This window comes from Salmo salar, chromosome ssa06, assembly GCF_905237065.1.
Source record: "Salmo salar chromosome ssa06, Ssal_v3.1, whole genome shotgun sequence".
In the NCBI taxonomy this organism is placed as follows: Eukaryota; Metazoa; Chordata; class Actinopteri; order Salmoniformes; family Salmonidae; genus Salmo; species Salmo salar.
In genome coordinates, this window is record NC_059447.1 from 61,044,119 (window position 1) to 61,061,101 (window position 16,983).

Sequence of the window (16,983 nt, forward strand, 5' to 3'; positions counted from 1 at the left end):
AGTCCCATTTCAAATGAGAACATTTAGGCAGTATCACAGTGGAGAAATGATTATAAAAGCCCAGCCACGTACACTTTAAGCCCTAGCTCTCTCGAAGCCCCCAGTGAATATGTTTTTTTTGGGGTATCCAGTTGAGCCAGACTTGCATTGCATAAACACAGGAAATGACAGACTCAAACATCTGCAACATTTCGATATAGATCTCTGGGCTTTTAACCCTTTAATTGCTCCTGCTACAATAAGCTACAGTTGGTTGTTTTCTCCGAGTGTGCTTGCTCATCACCGCATGTAGGCCGTAGGAACAGGGAATTAGTTTAATCTGGATTCAGTGGCTATATAGGCTATTATATTTGTGTTATGGGGACATTATAAATGATTGCATTCTTAAATGGTCATCATCAAAGGACTTGGTTAACTCAATCATTTGCATCTCCAGATTGAAAGCAACATGCAGGGAGCTTAGGTTACTACGTGTTATCAATATTTGCATCAATTACTGTCTTTGCATTGGGGACATTGTAAACTATTATGGTCATATTGTATTCAGATGCTTGACTTCTCGACGCATAAATTATTCAAATAAGTTTTCTCTTGTTTTTTCTCTACTCACTGTGGGAGTACAATGCTTTTCCTAGTCTACATCCCAATAAATGCATTATTCCGAGCTGAAGCCAGCTGGTGGAGAGAGTCTATCTACAAGCTACCATTCCATGGAGGAATTGAAAGTGGACATGATAAGACGTCTTGGTTCTATTCCAAAAGGATTCACAGCGCTTTGTCCCCAGATGTGAATACTTTAAAGTTAGTAGGCTAAACAGAAAACGTATTTGATTTGTTATAGTCGACTGTGTGTGGATCACCTGCCTTTAGTGACAAAAAGTTGAGACGTTTGACAGTAAAACAATAGTAGACATTCTCTGCGCCTTGCGCAGCTTGGAGCAGTTAGTATAGTCGTGTGGCCAACAGTCCAGGTGCGCGTTTTGGAAATGGAGCGAAACAATGAAACCTTTTGTCTTTGGAAGTTTATTCTTTTTCGTATCGGCACTCGATTATAAATGTAATGGGAATACAAACGGACATAGCAAGCCAACCATGAGTGTTGAGAAACATGGCTTGCGTTATCATTTTCCATGCGTAATGGGCAAATAACACCAGCTTGAAAGAAGCACCCTATTTTTCAGGTAAGAAACATTTACATTATTCTTCAAGAAAAATGTATTGTCCTCGATGGCCTTTTCTGTAATAAAATAACAATTATTTACGTGGTTCTATTTTAACCTTTATTTAAACAGACGTGTTTATCTATCGAATCCATTGACTGGGTAGTCTCATGGAGCTGCGCTCGTATCAAATATCATTTATATCCTTCTCACCACTTTGATCTCTCAATTTTTTTTATTTTATTCTTGTATGAATTTATTATTTTATTCGGGTGAATTCAAAAGTCCTTCCCATCGTTTCATCACAGGCTATTATTCATAGCTGTTTTAAACAATTTACCCTGCAGGCATTTTTTTAAAATGAAAATAGAAACATAGCGGCAAATATTCTATTGATCTGGTGTTTGTAGGTTTTACATACTGTATCTCTACACGTACACATGCAGTGATTGATTATATTATTGTTTATTGCGTTACTGTGCAAATGATTCGTTTTCTTGGAACCAGCGGTACCATTACACCGCCCACCCACACACTGCACACACGCGCCCGTCTAGAAGTTACTGACACGGCTCTCTCTCTCTCTCTCACTCACTCTCTCTCTCTCTAATCCAGACATTATGCAGCGTCTGGAACAACACCTCCCACTTCAACCTGGACTCATGGGTAGATGTAACATAGTAAATGTAAATCTGAGACACTCAGAGTGATATTAGAGTGGTTAGAGTGATATGTTATGTTTCATATGGTATCATCCATTTTATATATGTTACAAATAACAATATGTTGTGGCTAATGTTAGCTAGGTGGCTAATTCTAACGTTAGCTAGGCTAGATGTTAGGGTTAGGGGTTAAGGTTAGGGGTTAAGGTTAGGAGTTAGGTTAAAGGGTTAAGGTTAGGGTTATGGGAATGGTTGACTTACGTAATCATCTGTCTTATGTAACCATACCAAACATATCATACTAATTTCAGCGTCACAGATGTACATTTACTATGTTACGTCTAGTCTATGAGACCAGGCTGCCCCCTTGATCACACCAATAATGCCCTGACCACAATCCTCCTCCTCATCTCATCTGCTATGGCTGCAGTCAATAAATCATTTGCCAAAGCAGCAAGGGTATTTTTGATTATATGCAATTTTCTTTCAACATTGCGTTATCTGATCATTTAAACTCATGTCAAGTATGACACATTAAAATCTGAGAAGACTAGATTTAGTTTTCAACACTGAACAGACATATTAATTCACTGACACCCTGACATATTATTGTCTGTTTTTCATCTATTCTGTTTAATCTCTGACAGAATAGTCTTTTCACGTCCACTGATGTTTATGATTCTCATGGGGTGTCCTACTCTTATTAGATTTCCTGTGTGTGTCCTTTGGAAAAAAGACGTGGCATTCAAGCAATGTTCTATGTTCCAAACACATCGTTAAAAAGAAGAAAAGAAAGTCAACAGGAACTGCACTCTCCGATTTATTGATATAATCCACCCCCTGCCGCCCACTGCGCCTCTCTCTCCTCATCCTGGTATTTAATGGTGAACTTTAGATAAGTCGACATCAAAAGGCTACACCACCCACACCTGCTCTCAGACCTAATGCTGGGTGGGGTGGGGGGGGGTACTGGGTGGGTGGGGGATGGGTACAGTCAGAGAAGTGGGTCATACAACTGTCATGCATCCGCCCAAGAGTCTCCTCTCTGTCTGCAATGGGAATAACACACATTTGTAGATCCGAACATATGACATCTAGTATTTTCACCATGCAATCATGTGCAGTGACCTTAAACTACTAAGGAAGTGCCTTGAGGGATGTACTCAGATGCAGGGTTGGGTAGCTTATTTTCTAAATGTAATCCGTTACAGTAACTAGTTACCTGTCCAAAATTGTTATCAAATAAAGTAACTTTTGGATCACCCAAACTCAGTAACGTAATCTGATTTACATTCCGCTACTTTGAGATTACTTTCCCCTTAAGAGGCATTAGAGAAGACTAACATGTATGTTACCAATTGAACAACATCTATTGCAGGATAAATCAATGCTAAAGTTTACATAACTAGCCATATTTGGATGTTACATTTATGGATGTTAAAGTTATGTAGGCTTCTTCCAACCCATCGCTTTCTATTACATATAATAATACGATTCAATTATATCTTTACATTAAAAACAAAAATCTATCAGAATTCCAGTCATTCCAAAAAATTTTATACCCCTTGATCTTCAAGAATAGGATTGTCACGTCCTGACCAGTAAAAGGGGTTATTTGTCATTGTAGTTTGGTCAGGGCGTGGCATGGGGTGTTTGTTTTGTGTGTTTCGGCGTTTTTGGGTTTAGGTTCTATGTTATCTATTTCTATGTTTATATCTAGTTTTCTATTTCTATGTTGGGTTTTGGCAATGACCTCCAATTAGAGGCAGCTGGTTGTCGTTGTCTCTAATTGGAGGCCATATTTAGTTGAGGTTTGTTTCACTTGTGTTTTGTGGGTGGTTATTTTCCGTTATAGTCTGTGAACCTTATGGAACGGTTTGATGTCGTTTGTTTTTTCTTTGTTTAAGTGTTCTCTTCAAATAAACAAGTAAGAATGAGCACTATACCCGCTGTGCCTTGGTCTGTCCTTTACGACGCCTGTGACAGAACCACCCACCAAACAAGGACCAAGCAGCGGGGATTGGAGCACCGAGGAGAAGGATGGACGTGGGAGGCAAAACGATGTTTCTGGGAGAAGAAATTAAGGGAGCTACATGAGGCCGAGAGGCATCGGGGGGCACACAGGGAGTTGGGCAGAGTCAGGATGGAGACCTGAGCCAACTCCCCGTGCTTATTATGGGGAGCGACGGATCAAGCAGGCACCTTGTTAAGCGGAGATACGCACTGTGTTGCCCATACGCACGCACAGTCCGGTGCAGTCAATAAGGGCTCCGCAGCGTTGCCGGGCGAGAGTTGGCCGGCAGCCAGGGAGAAGTGAGCTGGCGCAGCGCATCTGGCCACCAGTGCATCTCCTCGGTCCAGTTTACCCTGTTCCTGCTCCCCGCACTATCCCTGAGGTGCGTGTTACTAGTCTGGCGCCTCCTAGTGCGCCTGCCCAGTCCAGTACGTCCTGTTCCTGCTCCCCGCACTAGCCCTGAGGTGCGTGTCACTAGTCTGGCGCCTCCAAAGCCAGCCCCACGCATCAGGCCTCTAGTGCGCCTACCCAGTCCAGTACGTCCTGTCCCTGCTCCCCGCACTAGCCCTGAGGTGCGTGTTACTAGTCTGGTGCCTCCAAAGCCAGCCCCACGCATCAGGCCTCTAGTGCACCTGCCCAGTCCAGTACGTCCTGTTCCTGTTCCCCGCACTCACTCTCCAGTGCGTCTCCATAACCCGGTACAGCCAGTGCCTGCTGTGAGCACTCTGCCATTAGTACGTCCTGTTCCTGCTCCCCGCACTCACCCTCCAGTGCGCCTCCATAACCCGGTACAGCCAGTGCCTGCAGTGAGCACTCGGCCTCCAGCGACGCTCCTCAGCCCTGAGCCTCCAGCGACGCTCCTCAGCCCTGAGCCTCCAGCGACGCTCCTCAGCCCTGAGCCTCCAGCGACGCTCCTCAGCCCGGAGCCTCCAGCGACGCTCCTCAGCCCGGAGCCTCCAGCGACGCTCCTCAGCCCGGAGCCTCCAGCGACGCTCCTCAGCCAGGAGGCTCCAGCGACGCTCCCCAGCCTAGAGTCTTCTGAACGGGAGCTACGCCCAGAGCCAGAGCCACCTCCGTAGTGGGAGGATTGGGAAGGGGGGGTGTAGCACAGGGACCGTTGTTGACGGTGGCCACCCTCCCTTCCCTCCCTTTAAGTTTGGGGTTGTTTTCGTGGTTTTTTTTTGTTTTTGAGGTGCATTCGGGGTCTGCACCTTTGGGGGGGGGGTACTGTCACGTCCTGACCAGTAAAAGGGGTTATTTGTCATTGTAGTTTGGTCAGGGCGTGGCAGGGGGTGTTTGTTTTGTGTGTTTCGGTGTTTAGGTTCTATGTTATCTATTTCTATGTTTATATCTAGTTTTCTATTTCTATGTTGGGTTTTGTCAATGACCTCCAATTAGAGGCAGCTGGTTGTCATTGTCTCTAATTGGAGGCCATATTTAGTTGAGGTTTGTTTCACTTGTGTTTTGTGGGTGGTTATTTTCCGTTATAGTCTGTGAACCTTACGGAACGGTTTGCTGTCGTTAGTTTTTTCTTTGTTTAAGTGTTCTCTTCAAATAAACAAGTAAGAATGAGCACTATACCCGCTGCGCCTTGGTCTGTCCTTTATGACAGACCAAGGCAACAAGGACTTGGAAGTATGGAAGTGTAGATTAACCAACTTTTTTTTACCTGAGCATTACCCCAAAACTAAGAACTTATTAGCCAGCCCTACTCTGTTGTTTATGATTTTGTTGTCATGGAGGACTGATTGGGCTCATTGATTCCAGTTGAAAACAAATGCTGCGCTCATGCTTTGAGCACTACTGAAAAGTGTAATTTACAGTACATGTGAAAAATGTATGCCACATAGGCCTATTGTTTACCTTTTTGTTGGTGACACTTTGATATCTTGATAGTATGCAGCTATTTAAAGGGCAAATCCACAGATGAAACAACAACAAAATGGTCACTCCGCCTCTGTTTTGGTAAAAAGCTGAGGGATGGGCCTGGAGAAATGTAACCAATCTCAGATAGAAAAAGCTATGGATGCAAGGATTGACCATCCGTGATATAAAATGTTTTGTTTTAATCATGTTATGAGGCTATACAGTGTTTCTTTACATTTACAATGTTTACAATGAGCCTGTAATTGAACCCACAAATGCTGATGCTCCAGATACTCATCTAGTCTAAAGAAGGCCAGTTTTATTGCTTCTTTAATCAGCACAACAGTTTTCAGCTGTGCGAACATAATCGCAAAAGGGTTTTCTAATGATCAATTAGCCCTTTAAAATTATAAACTTGGATTAGCTAACACAACGTGCCATTGGAACACAGGAGTGATGTTTGCTGATAATGGGCCACTGTACGCTTATGTAGATATTAAAAATCAGCTGTTTCCAGCTACAATAGTCATTTACAACATTAACAATGTCTACACTGTATCTCTGATCAATTTGATGTTATTTTAATGGACAACAAATGTGCTTTTCTTTCAAAAACAAGGGCATTTCTAAGTGACCCCAAACTTTTGAACGGTAGTGTATATACAGTTGAAGTCGGAAGTTTAAATACACTTAGGTTGGAGTCATTAAAACTCGTTTTTCAACCACTCCACACATTTCTTGTTAACAAACTATAGTTTTGGTAAGTCGGTTAGGACATCTACTTTGTGCATGACACAATACATTTTTCCAACAAATGTTTACAGACAGATTATTTCACTTATAATTCACTGTATCATAATTCCAGTGGGTCAGAAGTTTGCATACACTAAGTTGACTGTGCCTTTAAACAGCTTGGACAATTCCATTAAACAATGTCATGGCTTTAGATGCTTCTGATAGGCTAATTGACATCATTTGTGTCAATTGGAGGTGTACCTGTGGATGAATTTCAAGGCTACCTTCAAACTCAGTGCCTCTTTGGTTGACATCATGGGAAAATCAAAAGAATTCAGCCAAGACCTCTGAAAAAAATTTGTTGACCTCCACAAGTCTGGTTCATCCTTGGGAGCATTTCCCAAACACCTGAAGGTACCACGTTCATCTGTACAAACAATAGTACGCAAGTATAAACACCATGGGACCACGGAGCCGTCATTCCGCTCAGGAAGGTCTCGGTCTCCTAGAGATTAACTTACTTTGGTGCGAAAAGTGCAAATCAATCCCAGAACAACAGCAAAGGACCTCGTGAAGATGCTGGAGGAAACAGGTACAAAAGGATCTATATCCACAGTAAAACAAGTCCTATATCGACATAACCTGAAAGGCCGCTCAGCAAGGAAGAAGCCACTGCTACAAAACCGCCATAAAAAGCCAGACTATGGTTTGCAACTGCACATGGGGACAAATATCATAGTTTTGGGAGAAATGTCCTCTGGTCTGATGAAACAAAAATAGAACTGTTTGGCCATGATGACCTTCGTTATGTTTGGAGGCAAAAGGGGGAGGTTTGCAAGCCAAAGAACACCATCCCAACCGTGAAACACGGGAGTGGCAGCATCATGTTGTGGGGGTGCTTTGCTGCAGGAGGGACTGGTGCACTTCACAAAATAGATGGGATCATGAGACAGGAAACTTATGTGGATATATTGAAGCAACATCTCAAGACATCAGTCAGGAAGTTAAAGCTTGGTTGCAAATGGGTCTTCCAAATGGACAATGACCCCAAGCATACTTCCAAAGTTGTGGCAAAATGGCTTAAGGACAACAAAGTCAAGGTAATGGAGTGGCCATCACAAAGCACTGACCTCAATCCTATAGAAAATTTGTGGGCAGAACTGAAAAAGCATGTGTGAGCAAGGAGGCCTACAAACCTGTCTCAGTTACACCAGCTCTGTCAGGAGGAATGGGCCAAAATTCACGCAACTTATTGTGGGAAGCTTGTGGGAAGGCTACCGAAACGTTTGACCCAAGTTAAACAATATAAAGGCAATGCTACCAAATACTAATTGAGTACATGTAAACTTCTGACCCACTGGGAATGTGATGAAAGAAATAAAAGCTGAAATAAATAATTCTCTCTACTATTATTCTGACATTTCACATTCTTAAAATAAAGTGGTGATCCTAACTGACCTAAGACAGGGAATTGTTACTATGTCAGGAATTGTGAAAAACTGAGTTTAAATGTATTTCGCTAACTTATATGTAAACTTCCGACTTCAACAGTATAAATACAAAAATGCATGTAGCAACTACAGATTTCCCCTTTAAGTCTATCAAAAGTGTGCAAGGTTGAGCATGTGTCCATTAGACCTATGTATTTTCTTTTTTATCAGCATGAATTAGATTGAGCAATAAAATCCCCACTTTTATTCCATAGGCTTGAATCCGCACTATGCAGCTTTTGCAAGAGCACATTTTTTACTGGCTGTCCATAGGTTTCAAAAACAATGATTGATAGGCAGCTTAAACTTCTTGAATTCAACCATTATTGGGTTCAAATACACATTTAGATTGGTAAACAGCCATCCGCAACAACCGCAATCCATAAGGCGCAAATAGCTAAATGAGAGGGTAGCAGTATGATTCACATCAATGCGCTATGTAGATATCAATAAGTGATATCCGTATCGCCGTAAACTACATCACTGCTGTCATCCTTACCTCCAAGCGTTTATTCAAGTTGGATAATCTTTGGATGCCGACAGCAGTCGCACCATTGGAAGACATAGCTCGGACTGTAGCCTACAAAAGCCTATACCTGCTCTTTTCCCGCGATCTAACAGGGCTCCAGAGTGGCGCAGCGGTCTAAGGCACTGCATCTCAGTGCTAGAGGCATCGCTACAGACCCTGGTTCGATTCCAGGCTGTATCACAACCGTCCGTGATTGGGAGTCCCATAGGACGGTGCATAATTGGCCCAACGTCGTCCGGGTTAGGGTTTGGCCGGTGTAGGACTTCATTGTAAATAAGAATTTGTTCTTAACTGACTTCCCAATTAAATAAAGGTTAAATTAATTAATTCATTAAAAAACATTTGGTGTGTCATCCTTGTGGTCAGACTCGCTCAGATGGAAAAAAGTTGTCAATGCTGATTTGAATGTCATTGAGCATCCTTTCTGAATTTAAAAGTAATCAACTAGTTTTTCAAAAGTATCTGTAATCTGATAACAATATTTTTGCTGGTAACGTACAGATTACAGTTACCGTTTTTTGCAATCCCTTACATGTAACGGATTACATGTTATCCGTTACTCCCCAACCCTGCTCAGATGTACACTACCGGTCAAAAGTTTTAGAACACCTACTCATTCTAGGGTTTTTCTTTATTTTTTACTATTTTCTACACTGTAGAATAATATTGAAGACATCAAAACTATGAAATAACACATATGGAATCATATAGTAACCATATAGTTAAACAAATCAAAACGTATTTTATATTTGAAATTCTTCAAGTAGCCACCCTTTAGCTTGATGACAGCTTTGCACACGCTTGGCATTCTCTCAACCAGCTTCATGCAGTAATGGAATGCATTTCAATTTTTTATTTATTTTTTATTTCACCTTTATTTAACCAGGTAGGCCAGTTGAGAACAAGTTCTCATTTACAACTGCGACCTGGCCAAGATAAACCAAAGCAGTGCGACAAAAACAACAACACAGAGTTACAAAATTAACAGGTGTGCCTTCTTAAAAGTTAATTTGAGCAATTTCTTTCCTTCTTAATGCGTTTGAGCCAATCGGTTGTGTTGTGACAAGGTAGGGGTGGTATACAGAAGATGGTCTTTTACCAAATAGGGCTAAGTCCATATTATGTCAAGAACAGCTCAAATAAGCAAAGAGAAATGACAGTCCATTATTACTTTAAGACACGAAGGTCAGTCAATATGGAATATTTCAAGAACTTTTAAAGTTTCTTCAAGTGCAGTCGCAAAAACCATCAAGCGCTATGATGAAACTGGCTCTCATGAAGACCGCCACAGGAATGGAAGACCCAGAGTTACCTCTGCTGCAGAGGATAAGTTCATTAGAGTTACCAGTCTCAGAAATTGTAGCCCAAATAAATCTTCACAGAGTTCAAGTAGCAGACACATCTCAACGTCAACTGTTCAGAGGAGACTGTGTGAATCAGGCCTTCATGGTCGAATTGTTGCAAAGAACCACTACTAAAAGGACACCAATAAGAAGAAGAGACTTGCTTGGGCCAGGAAACACGAACAATGGACATTAGACCAGTGGAAATTTGTCCAAATTGGAGATTTTTGTTTCCAACTGCCGCGTCTTTGTGAGACGCGGTGTGGGTGAACGGATGATCTTCGCATGTGTATTTCCCACTGTAAAGCACTGAGCGGGAGGTGTTATGGTGTGAAGGTGCTTTGCTGGTAACACCGTCTGTGATTTATTTAGAATTCAAGGCACACTTAACCAGCATGGCTACCACAGCATTCTGCAGCGATACACCATTCCATCTGGTTTGGGCTTAGTGGGACGATCATTTATTTTTCAACAGGACAATGACCCAACACACCTCGAGGCTGTGTAAGGGCTATTTGATCAAGGAGAGTGATGGAGTGCTGCATCAGATGACCTGGCCTCCACAGTCCCCCGACCTCAACCAAATTGAGATGGTTTGGGATGAGTCGGACCGCAGAGTGAAGGAAAAGCAGCCAACAAGTGCTGAGCATATGTGGGAACTCCTTCAAGACTGTTGGAAAAGCATTCCAGGTGAAGCTGGTTGAGAGAATGCCAAGTGTGTGCAAAGCTGTCATCAAGGCAAAGGTTGGCTATTTGAAGAATCTCAAATTTAAAATGTATTTTGATTTGTTTAACACTTTTTTGGTTACTACATGATTCCATATGTGTTATTTCATAGTTTTGATGTCTTCACTATTAATCTACAATGTAGAAAATAGTAAAAATAAAGAAAAACCCTTGAATGAGTAGGTGATCTAAAACTTTTGACCGGTAGTGTAAATATTCCCTATAGAGCGAGAGTGTGCTCCTCGGACACACTCTGGTGTGTAAACATGACAACCTGTCCACACTACAGTACCTCCTGTTGTTAGTGCTGACAGAGAGAGGATGTTGATGATTCACTCCACACACCTCTTGGTGAAGCAGCATGTTACTGCACCTCTCCTGCCTTCAACCTGGTTGTTGGTACTTTTGAAGGGGTTTTATTAGATACACTGAATGAGATTACCGTTCCTAGAAAGATAACATATTTCTCCCATAAATTGATTGTCATGGTCCATTGGCAAATGTTGAAATATGATGGTGTATGGTAGTCAGGCCACCTGAGTACTGTATTGTAGTATGGTAGTACAGTTGAGTACTGAGTAGTACTCACCAATGCCGCTTGTGTTAGCTGAGGCTCTATTTTACTGTAAAATATTTCAAGGTCCCTTGTGAGTCATCTCCATTAACAGACTGCCATAACTAATTCTATACTTTTTAATTTAAGATCCGTTTAAGATCATAGGGAATAAGTAACGGCCTCTTACATTTCTTTAAACCATTTTACTAGGAAATGAGATGTTCCTCCTGAGATGACAAATAGATGGAGTAATTTGGAAAAGAGCATCTGTGTGTGCTTGTCTGTGGTGTGTGTAAGAGAGAAAGCGAGAGAGAGTGACATATATACAGTGAGAGAAAAAAGTATTTGATCCCCTGCTGATTTTGTACGTTTGCCCACTGACAAAGAAATGATCAGTCTATAATTTTAATGGTAGGTTTATTTCAACAGTGAGAGACCGAATAACAACAAAAAAATCCAGAAAAACGCATGTTAAAAATGTTATAAATTGATTTGCATTTTAATGAGGGAAATAAGTATTTGACCCCCTCTCAATCAGAAAGATTTCTGGCTCCCAGGTGTCTTTTATACAGGTAACGAGCTGAGATTAGGAGCACACTCTTAAAGGGAGTGCTCCTAATCTCAGCTTGTTACCTGTATAAAAGACACCTGTCCACAGAAGCAATCAATCAATCAGATTCCAAACTCTCCCCCATGGCCAAGACCAAAGAGCTCTCCAAGGATGTCTTGTCCCTTGTGGACCTACACAAGGCTGGAATGGGCTACAAGACCATCGCCAAGCAGCTTGGTGAGAAGGTGACAACAGTTGGTGCGATTATTCGCAAATGGAAAAAACACAAAAGAACTGTCAATCTCCCTCAGCCTGGGGCTCCATGCAAGATCTCACCTTGTGGAGTTGCAATGATCATAAGAACGGTGAGGAGTCAGCCAAGAACTACATGGGAGGATCTTGTCAATGATCTCAAGGCAGCTGGGACCATAGTCACCAAGAAAACAATTGGTAACACACTACGCCGTGAAGGACTGAAATCCTGCAGCACCCGCAAGGTCCCCCTGCTCAAGAAAGCACATATACATGCCCGTCTGAAGTTTGCCAATGAACATCTGAATGATTCAGAGGACAACTGGGTGAAGTGTTGTGGTCAGATGAGACCAAAATGGAGCTCTTTGGCATCAACTCGCCGTGTTTGAAGGAGGAGGAATGCTGCCTATGACCCCAAGAACACCATCTCCACTGTCAAACATGGAGGTGGAAACATTATGCTTTGGGGGTGTTTTTCTGCTAAGGGGACAGGACAACTTCACCGCATCAAAGGGACGATGGACGGGGCCATATACCGTCAAATCTTGGGTGAGAACCTCCTTCCCTCAGCCAGGGCATTGAAAATGGGTCGTGGATGGGTATTCCAGCATGACAATGACCCAAAACACACGGCCAAGGCAACAAAGGAGTGGCTCAAGAAGAAGCACATTAAGGTCCTGGAGTGGCCTAGCCTGTCTCCAGACCTTAATCCCATAGAAAATCTGTGGAGGGAGCTTAAGGTTCAAGTTGCCAAACGTCAGCCAAGAAACCTTAATGACTTGGATAAGATCTGCAAAGAGGAGTGGGACAAAATCCCTCCTGAGATGTGTGCAAACCTGGTGGCCAACTACAAGAAACGTCTGACCTCTGTGATTGCCAACAAGGGTTTTGCCACCAAGTACTAAGTCATGTTTTGCAGAGGGGTCAAATACTTATTTCCCTCATTACAATGCAAATCATTTGATAACATTTTTGACATGCGTTTCTCTGGATTTTTTTGTTGTTATTCTGTCTCTCACTGTTCAAATAAACCTACCATTAAAATTATAGACTGATCATTTCTTTGTCAGTGGGCAAACGTACAAAATCAGCAGGGGATCAAATACTTTTTCCCCTCACTGTATGTGTATATATATATATATATATTCAAATAGAGAGCGAGAGATACAAACAGCTGGAGCGGAAAAGGCAGGGGGCATGTGTAAATTGCCATATCACAGCTAAATCTGGATTCATTCGCTCACAAACATAATGCAATTTGCAAGTTCAATCATCATTTTGGCTTCCAAAAAGGCCCTCCTTTCTTTTAGCGAGGAAAAACAAAGAGGGCAAACACCAGATTATCAAATGAATTGTTGCCTATGGGCTGTGACTAGAATTCATATTAGAACATAATTGTCATCATTCTTAATTACCAAAGCAAGCATAAGAGCAGTTTCTGCAGATGCTGTTCCCAGCTTGATGACGCCCCCCAAAGGTTAAGGTTGCTCTGCCTCCCACCATGGGATTACCAGGAGGACAGTGCCAGCAACCCAGCAACTAGAGAAGAGACATCAGTAAACATACCAGATGCATCTCACTCCCCTTCTCTGTCTTTACAGGGCCGTGGACAGCGGTAGTGATGATTTCAGCTGGTGGAGTGATTACGGGCCACCTTGCTGCACTGAAGAGACAGGACTCGGCCCGCTCCCAACACCACCTGCCCATCCAGTCCCCAGCCCCAGGAGAGGCCCAGGAGAAGAGGAGGGCCAAGCGTAAACCCCGGGCCGACGTAGTGGTGGTCAGGGGAAAGATCCGCCTCTACTCTGCCTCTGGGTTCTTCCTCATCCTGGGTGTATTGATCCTGCTGATGGGCATCGCCATGGCCGCGCTGGGCTACTGGCCACACAGAGAGGACCTCGTAGCGGCCAACGCCAAGATATCCACCAACGACACCAGGGTGACCCGGGAGGAAAGCGGTACACTGGCCAAGTTCTTTGAGCAGCACCTGCATTCTGAGAAGATGAAGATGCTGGGCCCTTTCACCATGGGTATCGGTATCTTCATCTTCATCTGTGCCAATGCCATCCTGCACGAAAACAGGGACCGGGAGACCAAGGTGATCCACATGAGAGACATGTACTCCACCGTCATTGATATCCATAGCCTGAGGATCAAAGAGCACAAGTACTTGAACGGGGCCTACTCCGGCTCTTATGGGGAGCATGAGGTCAGGACCTATGAGAACCAGTGTGCCTCCAAGCTTGCGGCTAACACCCTGCTAGGGTTCCCCGGCATGGGAAACAATGTGAGGGTGTCTCGCAGGGCCAGCTCTACGGAGGACGAGGAGGGTCTTCTCAACGAGGCCAAAGGGGGGCATGGTCTCCTGCCTTCATTCTACAGAGAGCGCTCTGGCTCCATCTTTGGTCTGCAGCATGAGGGCAGCCACCACAGGGACGAGAAGAGCAGCTTCCCCAAGAGATGCCAGACCAGGTCAATCGTCTCGTCCTCGATCAGCGCTTTCACCCTGCCCGTTATCAAGCTCAACAACTGTGTGATCGACGAGCCTGACATGGACAACATCACAGAGGACCTGGAGCACATTAGGGTTAGGTCCCGACCCCCCTCTGTGGAGTCCATGGCTGTGCCTGTCCCGGCGGACATTGCCAAAGCCTACAAACCTCCCGACGTCATGCTCCTCAGGAGTAACTCGGCCACAGAGTCCCACTCCTTCTCGTCCTCTCATAGCTCTCTGTCCCCAGGCTCTGCCAGTGGGAGGTACCTGTCCCCCGGGACTGCCCGCAAGGACTTCGGCTCCAACAACTCCCTCCACATGCTGTCTTCTCACTCCAAGTCTCTGGACCTGGATCGAAGGCCGACCACCCTGACAGTGAAGCCAGAGCAGAGGAAACATCCCAGCTGGCCCCGGCTGGACCGCAGCAATAGTAAAGGTTACATGAAACTGGAGAACAAGGAGGATCCTATGGACAGACTGCAGCTGCCCCAGGTAGCAGTCAAACAGGATTACACCAAGAAAGAGAAACTGCTCATGATCTCCAGGTCTCACAATAACCTCAGCTTTGAACACGATAAGCAGTTCATGAGCAACACTATGAAACGAGGGAGCTCTGAGACCAGGTTTTAAATGGAACTCTTACAAAACCTGGTCTCAGATGTGTTTGTGCTGTCTTGCCAACTCCTATGGTCATTGCCACCTGATGAGGACCATAGGAGTTGGCAAGAAAGCACAAACACATCTGGGACCAGGCTATATGAAGCCCACTACTTGGACCTAAATCTAACAATGTGTTTGTTTGTGTGACAAGATCATTCTGAAATACAATTCTAGCTGTTCACTGTCAGTGTTGCTTAGTAAATTGTAAGGGTGGTCACATGTTGTTTTGGGATGGAGCGCTCAGGTAGTCCGTCTGTTTGCAGTCTAAAGAAAGAGTGGCTGTGTTACGTGTGTGAGATATTTGCAGCACAAATCAATTCATACATTTTGTTCAAATTAGGTTTAAAGTGAACTTAGAAGTACAGAAACCTACACCATTAACTTGTAGTTTGTTTTTCTTGTCACGTATCTATAGTCTTTGTGTTGTTGCAACACGCGGTACTTTTTGTTCAAACTGGTCAGTGTACGTACAAGAGTTGGCTAGATATTTTGCTATGGAGCTTTTAATAATGTATTGTTCTCAACACACACTGCTATTTTTTTTAAGAAAAAGGCGTAAAATGTACAATTTACAAATTTCTCAGAATAAAATGAAGCTTTTCAATGAGTAACATTTGTCTTTTATGATAGCCTATACTATTTTGTTCTCCCCAGCCTTGGAAATGTGCTATGTATTCACAGAAAAGTATTTAACCTTGCCTTAGATGTATTTTAAACACAAAGATAGAATCACTATTATAAACAGTACAGAGTATTTCTGCTCGCATCTGTTTTTCTGATGTTCATTTCGTCTCTTGAATTCTGAAAGTGAATGAACTGAGAAATTCTCCTAACATTTCAGGGGACAGGACAGCTTTCTCGCCCCACAAACTTTGAATCTGTTGAGAAGGGAAAATACTTTATCTTTGGCAAGGAAGTAAATAGCATTCCCATGTTGAACAATAGGAGATCTGGGAGTATCGAATTGGGAGCTGCCAGAGTAGAGAGGAGTCTCATAAGATGGTTCCATCTGGAGGGGGAGTGAACCAAGATGTGTGTGACTTCCAGGAAGCCTGATATTTAAACAAGGATTGCACATTGTCAATACGAACAGGAGAAACTGTGTCATGTGCATGTTCAGGATCTGATATATTTTCCATGTTTTCTTTTGCTGAAATGTCTATCTGACTGCAATTAGAAAGACATTGGTTTTAATATTTTTGTGTCCCCTATTTCTTATCTGTAAGAGGTGGTATTTTGTAAAACAGCAATCAATGAAACATTGGATGTCTGGGTGCAAGTCTATTTTGGACAGGTGGAGTGGCGTGAATTCCAATCCGCCACTCATATTCTTCAACAATACAGCCTCCGCCTTGCCGATTTGGTCTGTTATTGCTATGCTCTCTTAGCATGGGTAGACTATTCACAATATATCATCTTCCAATAAGCCACTTATAAAATAATAAGGTAATATCATCCCACTGAGCACACACTGGTCAAATCAACGTTGTTTCCACGTAATGTCAATGAAATTATGTTGAACCAACATGGAATAGACATTGAATTGCCGTCTGTGCCCAGTGGGATATGGATGAAGCACTGACTAATCCTCTGATGTTCTTAAGTAGTGAATGTTACTTCATGCAAAGTAATAAAGAGTATCTTTTTCTTTGATTTTGTAAACATTTATAGAATATCGTGGCATATATAGGCTACTGTCCACACAACTCCCGCTCGGATACTCATCCTAAACAGAAAAAGGTTACAGATAAAGTTGGAGATAGTCAAACTTTATCTTCCTTAAGATCCAAAACTAAGGCCATCTGTAGAGTTAGCATCAAAGCAAATAACATTGCGGCTTCAAACAACAATCAACAAACCAAAAAAAACAATATCTATTTCAGCATAAATATTATATCAAAAGAAAAAAAAAGTACTTTGTTGTTAGTTCTGCCTCATTGCTAGAT

General features: G+C 42.9%; 1 protein-coding gene across 2 annotated transcripts; it reads left to right on the forward strand.

The window, feature by feature from the left end:
- The first annotated feature begins 246 nt into the window (after nt 1-246).
- tmem200a (transmembrane protein 200A) lies at nt 247-15,645 on the forward strand. 2 transcript variants are annotated; one of them, XM_014205069.2, is made up of 3 exons: nt 247-1,181; nt 13,485-15,000; nt 15,130-15,645. In XM_014205069.2, the coding sequence occupies exons 2-3, from the start codon at nt 13,505-13,507 to the stop codon at nt 15,182-15,184; spliced, it is 1,551 nt and encodes a 516-aa protein (XP_014060544.1). In that variant the 5' UTR covers nt 247-1,181; nt 13,485-13,504; the 3' UTR covers nt 15,185-15,645. The 2 variants fall into 2 exon arrangements, with proteins under 2 accessions (XP_014060544.1, XP_014060545.1); XM_014205070.2 differs by having other exon boundaries at nt 13,485-15,645.
- Nucleotides 15,646-16,983: the final 1,338 nt, after the last annotated feature.